The following is a 6,742-nucleotide window of genomic DNA, read 5'->3' as shown; positions in this document are numbered from 1 at the left end:
CAATGCAGAACTAAATTTCTTCATAGGCATTGGGTTTATTCTACATTAATTTAAGCATTAATATAGATCGGATAATTTGGAGCGAACAGTGGATAAGCAAGCTATAATGCACAATGATGTCACATAATCCACCAGGTATGAATGTAAGGACAGCGATAGGACAATAGGTACTCACAAGAGCAAAGCAGCGACCAGCATAGTTGCGATATCCTAGGTTTTGCGGCGCTGGTTCTATCGCCAATATACGTCGGGTGCTATGTGATTTCTTCAGTAGCACCACCTTTTTCAAGGACTTTGCTTATACTCCTTCAGGTTCTGCAACCACCCTCTTCCTTTTTGGATGTCTGAAACACAAGAACAATATTTGAATGGAAAAACACGCTATGACGACAAATGGAATAGGTGTTGATAATGGATGGGCATGGCATCTTCACATATATCATGAGTAAACTAAGCAGATGGCGGTGCAACGAAGCAAAAGAAATGCAAGACACCTTATGCAAGATATGTGCAACCAATAAAACCTTGCCAAATTAGAACAGGCACCTTATTGGGTGAACTGGATAGGCCATCTGCCTTTGACTTCTTGAGCTCAGAATAGTCATTAGGATCATATTCTGAATACGAATCTATAGGTCGGGAGCATGTGGGTTTCATTGCATCCACAATGGACCTTAATCCCTTGATGCCAAGTTTGTTACCCATTGAACTGTTCCGCAATATTCTTCTGATGTGCGCATTCTTATATTCATTATGATTGCGTACAATATCTGTAAAGCATGAAAACACAAATAGTAGTGAGTTTGTGTTTGTAATGCAGAGGATATTGTAATATAATAGAGGCTCCCTGTAAACCCTTGTGTGCTATCACTGGATTCTGATGAGAGAGCCCATGTATGTTGTAAATATGGTGAGTAGATTAATATAATTTGGCACAACTACACAAAAAAATAGGCTCCCTGTTGGAAATTTACAAACTTAGCCCCCGTTTAAAATTTCCTACATCACAACAATATTAGTCGATTGGGGATAGGACGGTAATCTCGCATACACCGAATATTTGCCGACGAGAGTTTGTTTTTAGCGCCCACCGTGTATGAATCAGGGAGGGATTCGATTTCGGCCGAGGAGACACTGTGTTTTGGCGCCCACCGTGTATGAATCCGGGTGAGAGGTGGTTATGTCACGTTTGAGTGAAATTACAAACCTACCCCTATCGAAACCTATAGAAATCGAGCCGATAGGCTTTGCGTGTCAGGGATAGGCAGTAATTTCCATCTCGCAGATTTTGGTTTCTGGCGGTTACTGCGACTTTCCCCGCTTCGTTCAAATTTTTGCAGAGCAAGAGTGCACGTTTACCGTGCCAACTCAATCCGAATCCAGTTTGTATTCTATTTTTGTTCGGACAGGATCCATTTTCGATTGGAATAAAATTCTATATACATCATTTTTATATATACTTTCAAAAGCACAATACCCTTTATACATAAATATGGTTTACAAATGGCATGATCTCAGATTCATAAGGCTGTATCCATCTTAATTTGGATTTTCAAATATTTGAAACCACTTTATGTTGAAATCCAATGTATGCATTCCTCGTTAACTGTCTCCTATTAATGTGTGTTTCATGTGGTTTTTTTTACTTCTCAAACATGTATAATGTGTTTCACACAACGCAACATATAGTCTAATCCCGTTTAGACATTAATTAAACCATGCATTGTCTCTAATTAAAGAATCTATGGATCACTAATATTGATAAACTATATAACATTACACGTGTCCCCAAATTCAAATGAATATGCATGTTTGATACATCAATTTGCGTTATGATATTATCGATGTCGTGATCTCCAGTTTAAATATTTGAATCCCTTTTAATCCAGATATTCGTCTCATATAGCTATCACTCATGCTTATATAGGAGTATCTCTCTAGATCTATACGCGTTCATCGTCTCTCAGGTATCTCTCGTGCTACCTGTATGTTGACAATGATCTTTTATCTACGTAACACACTGACGGTACTCTCTCCCTCGACCTTCATCACTCTATCTCTCTCTAAGTATATCTCGCTCCCTGCTATGTGTCTCTAACTATGATTCTCCATATGAAATCTCTTTCTCTCACACAAACACAAACTTCGTCTCTCGGGATCTCATTTCTCTCTACTATTCCACTACTAGGGAAAAACTTATAGGCAGACGCTTACTAGTAGCGCACTATATTGACCCACGCTACTGCTACTTATTAGTAGCGAGCTACATTTACCCGCGCTAGTACTAAATATTACTAGTAATGCGTGGTCTAAAAAACACGCTATTAGTAAATATTCTTAACCGTGATCCATGGACAGACCATATTAATAATGCTGGTTGCAAAACGTGCGCTACTACTAAGTCGATAGCTGCAGCGCTTTTGAGATACCCACGCTACCGTTTTGTCACTCAGATCCCACACCTCCCACACCTGATCCACTCCCACACCGCCCACCCTCGATTCAGATCAGATCGAGATCCCTTCCACCGCCGGCCTCCCTTCCACCCTCCTCTCCTCTCATCTGCCGTCCACCCCTGTGGTGGTCGTTCTTCTCTGATCGCTATTGTCCCTCTCTCTTTCCCTCTCACTCTCTCCGGCCAAACCCAATCCACCCGCCATCGAGCACTTGCGCCCCCGACGGCGGCCTGGATCCCATGGACGTGTGCGCCGTCGGTGTCGCCAGCACGCCATCGACGCCTTGCTTGGCTGCCTCTCGTCCCTCCCCGCCACCAAGCTCGGCTCCGTTGCCATCCAGGGTAACGAAATTTCTCTGCTTTCTTACTCCAATCCTTGCTACTAGTTAAGCAACCACTCAAACCGCCTCGGCTCAATGTCATGAGACAACAAGACTCGTCAAATCGCCTCGGCTCAATCTTTCTATTTCGTTTTTTCAGTACCGCTGATTCGAAAGCAACATCTCGAACTACTGATGGAGTGATATATATGATACCGAATCAGGAATCCAGGATCGATTCTTCAGCTAATCAACTCCTCCATGGATAGATCAGCCTCCAGATTTGTTCCATGTCTTGCCATCCTTCTTGATTTCCCATATTCCCTGTCAAGCTATCCGGAGGATGTACAGTTCAGGTTCAAGCGTCTTCACTCTTCAGAGAAAAAGCAGATGATCTATTTCGCTGCTTGGCAAATAGATTAACTGGGAATTGACGATGAATAATTTGAGCAGGGGAATGGAGATGATCACGAACGTGTCCGAGTACTGGAAACTTGCCAGGGAGAAGCTCCTGAAGATGGTGTACGACTACTACGCCTCCGACGCAGAGGATCAGTGGAAGCTCAACGAGAACAGGGAGGCCTTCTCCAGGATACTGTAAGTTACTATCTTCCAAAGTAGCAGGTCTCATGCTTTTAGCCGTATCTATTTATTGTATCTTCAACTTCTGAGTTGCGTATATTTGGTAGTATGCTGCTAGACGAACTGCACTTGTTTTTATTGGCATCAGCAACTAATAATTCAGAAAAAGGCAGTAGAAAGAACTTCAGCATTAGTTTTTTGCACGGATGACATAAACTTTTTTTACAATATATAATGGCAAGTGTCGTGTCAATTGAAAACTTTTGCATTTTTAAATCTTTGGAGATGGCGTAGGATGAGGCCCAGATGAACGCGTGTGGAAATTTTACAGCCCCACTGTTAGGAGTACAAGTTTAGTCCTGATAGACTGGGCGTAAGTGGATTGGTTTGCCTTTTGATTAGTATAAGTAGATGGTAGCAGACCTGGACTAATAACATTGGATCTCAATATCTCATGACATTGAGTAGAGGACAAGAGATCAGATGAGTCTTGTTGTCACATGTGGTTCGGATGGTCAAAGTAGATGGTAGTTGGATCCGAGCACCCAGTCAGTGATGCTCTGCCGCCCGATTTAAAATGGTGCTCTCCGGAGAGTCAACGTCGACCCGGCGCTGGTGCAGGAGGTGTCCGTGGGCAACGTCCTCAGCGCCAAGCTCGGCTAGGCCCCGGCCAGGCAGGCCTCTCTCCGCGTCGCCTGCGCAACACTGTACCCTGCACCACTGTCAACGAAGTCTGCTCGTGGGGGATGAAGGGTACCCAAAATTCATATCTTCACCTGCAATGTCTCGGTAGTTACCTGTCGCCGCTGCTAAAAAACTTATGTTGTTGTCTGTTGGCCTGCTCCTTGCTATCTGAAGTATATATTTTTTTTCTATCGCTCATTCGCTATCTGAAGAATTTTATGTAGGTAATCTTAATGTGTGTTTAGCTTTCAGTTTTTACTTCTACTTCACAGAGTGGAAGATCGTAAGAAAACATTGGCTGATCTTAAACAATTATTCTTAGAAGTAGACTTGAGCAGTATTCGATGATATATTGTGAGTCACTGAAAATGTATACTGTTTTTTCTTCAGGATATGGATGACTATCTGAAGGGATGCAGGTTTCTTCCCAAACTTAACAATGCGATACCTGGTGAAAGAAATGCTCCCTACAGGGAAAGGTTGAGCAGCCTAGAGAATTTAGTACTGATCATGGTAAGGCCCACAAAGCCTGAAATCTCATTTTGATCCACGTTCAAAGATTACATGGTAGCATATATACTTGAAGTTGGCATGGAATATCAAAATTCAAAATAGACTTTGCCTATTCCCTGTTTTGAAGAGCAGTGGGAATCAATTTTCTGAAGTCCTTTGTTGGCGATTTCCCTATCCATGCAATAATAAATTTTGAACAGAATGTTAACTGTCAAATATTTCAAGAATATATAGCTCAAATACACTAGTATTTCTTGAATGCACCAAAACAAGAAGATAGCATGAACACGTACAACTAGGGTATGCATTTAGTAGGTGTTTTTCCATTTTGAAGATTCATAATAGACTAAAAGAGACATATAATTGAAGAAAATACCCTACTGGATCTGCACGAGGATGCGAACTAACAAGTTTTCACTTTCTCGACTGGGTGCAGGGGTGATCGACGCAGACTACTGCGGCCTGATGGGCATCGTGCTCTTCAACTACTCGGGGGCAGACTTCACCGTGAAGCCTCGCGACCGTGTCATACAGATGATTGTCCAGGTGATTGCGACGCTGGAGGTCCCCAGGGTGGAGGACCTCGACGCCACCATACGAAGGTCACCGAGGTGGAGGACGACGCCACCGCCCGGAGTTCCTCAAGGTGGAGGACCTCGACGCTTTGTAGATACATCTAGAGAAGTGGTCTGGTTAGGTTGGTGGTGAAACAATAGGGAAGGTACCAACCTTTTGATGATGGTTGTGTGCGTCCTCGTGACCTCTTCGAGTTGAGATGTTCAATGCTGCATCCATGAACCCTGCAAGTGTTAAGATGGTTTTGTGACCTTAATTTATTTTGCACTGGACGTGTCTCTGATCTCCATTCATGAATATTGCGTCTAATTTTTATTTTTTTATTCTTGATTTGTTACTAGTAGCGTTGGGAAAAAACTGCGCGCTACTAGTATTCAGGATACTAGTAGCGCTGGTATTATAAGCACGCTACTACTACACTAGTAGAAAAAGGGTCTAATGTGAAACTCATTAGTCCCGGTTTGGTATTGAACCGGCACTAATGTGACCATTAATGCCGGTTCCAACGGCCAGGCGGGCGACGCTCATTAGTACCGGTTCGTGGCGAATCTTTAGTATCGGTTCGTGCCACGAACCGGTACTAAAGAGGTGGTGGCCTTTAGTACGGGTTGGTGGCTCCAACCGGTACTAAGGGGGGGTCTTTAGTACCGGTTGGAGCCACCAACCGGTACTAAAGGTGGTGGCCTTTAGTACGGGTTGGTGGCTCCAACCAGTATTAAAGACCCTCCCTTTAGTACCGGTTGGAGCCACCAACCGGTACTAAAGGTGGTGTGCTGCCACCCGCAGTGCACAATGTTTAGTCCCACCTCGCTAGTTGAGAGAAGCTCGCACCGGTTTATAAGCCCTGCCGCGGCTACCGTGTCGAGCTCCTCTCTAAGCAGGCCTTTGTGGGCCTATTGCAAGTCTTCTGCCCTGTGGGGCCTACTGGGCCGTACGGGCCTGCATCCTGGCCCAACTAGAGATTGGGTTTCTAGTCGTATGCAGGCCGCGCCGGCCCAGTAGGCTGGCTGTTTTTGCTTTATTTCAAAAATAAAAATAAAAAATCCTTACCAACCGGGACTAAAGGTCCCCCAGACCACGGCGCGCCTCGTGCCACGTGGTGGGCCTTTGGTCTCGGTCCGTGTTAAACCGGGACTAAAGGGGGGGACCTTTAGTCCCCACTCTTTAGTACCGGTTCCAGAACCGGTACTAAAGGTCCTTACGAACCGGTACTAAAAGTCGTTTTTCTACTAGTGCTACTTCATTAGTAGTAGCGCGGTTCTATAATAGCAGTAGCGCGGGTGTCACACACGCTACTACTAACAAAGTTAGTAGTAGCGCGGGTCTACCCGCGCTACTACTAACTATTAGCTGTAGCGCGATACTAGTAGCGCGGGTACCCACGCTGCTAGTAGCCATATTACCCGCGCTGCTAGTAGCCTTTTTCCTAGTAGTGTTCCCCTGTGTGCCACTCGCACACCCCCTCTCACACAGAGATGTATTTCGCTCCTTAGGTATGAGAAGCTACGACTCTTCCTCTTAAATATCTCTTTCTCACACACAAACACAAACTCTGTCTCCCAGGTCTCATATCTCTCCACCATTCTCTTGTATGTCGCTCACACACACACTC

General features: G+C 44.5%; 1 protein-coding gene across 3 annotated transcripts; it reads left to right on the top strand.

Moving 5' to 3' along the window:
* Nucleotides 1–2,447: 2,447 nt before the first annotated feature.
* On the top strand, nucleotides 2,448–5,419 carry LOC109785015 (uncharacterized). 3 transcript variants are annotated; one of them, XR_005755918.3, is made up of 5 exons: nucleotides 2,448–2,797; nucleotides 3,000–3,131; nucleotides 3,229–3,372; nucleotides 4,432–4,554; nucleotides 4,991–5,419. XR_005755918.3 is itself a non-coding variant. In XM_040388668.3 (4 exons), exons 1-4 carry the CDS (start codon nucleotides 2,696–2,698, stop codon nucleotides 4,994–4,996), a joined length of 375 nt encoding a protein of 124 aa, XP_040244602.1. In that variant the 5' UTR covers nucleotides 2,448–2,695; the 3' UTR covers nucleotides 4,997–5,419. The 3 variants fall into 3 exon arrangements, 1 of the variants encoding a protein (XP_040244602.1); XR_005755917.3 differs by having other exon boundaries at nucleotides 2,452–2,797; nucleotides 2,936–3,131; XM_040388668.3 differs by lacking the exon at nucleotides 3,000–3,131.
* The last annotated feature ends 1,323 nt before the right edge of the window (nucleotides 5,420–6,742 follow it).

This window comes from Aegilops tauschii, chromosome 5, assembly GCF_002575655.3.
Source record: "Aegilops tauschii subsp. strangulata cultivar AL8/78 chromosome 5, Aet v6.0, whole genome shotgun sequence".
Lineage (NCBI taxonomy): Eukaryota > Viridiplantae > Streptophyta > Magnoliopsida > Poales > Poaceae > Aegilops > Aegilops tauschii.
Note: the sequence above shows the minus strand (reverse complement) of the source record. Positions and strands in the feature narration are given on the sequence as shown.

What these genes read in the sequence shown, in the direction of transcription:
- LOC109785015 (XM_040388668.3), top strand. Translation starts at nt 2,696, where the DNA reads ATGGACGTGTGCGCCGTCGGTGTCGCCAGCACGCCATCGACGCCTTGC. An exon ending in CGGCTCCGTTGCCATCCAGG is followed by an intron (nt 2,798 to 3,228) that starts GTAACGAAATTT and finishes TAATTTGAGCAG; the next exon opens with GGGAATGGAGATGATCACGA. An exon ending in GAGGCCTTCTCCAGGATACT is followed by an intron (nt 3,373 to 4,431) that starts GTAAGTTACTAT and finishes TTTTTTCTTCAG; the next exon opens with GATATGGATGACTATCTGAA.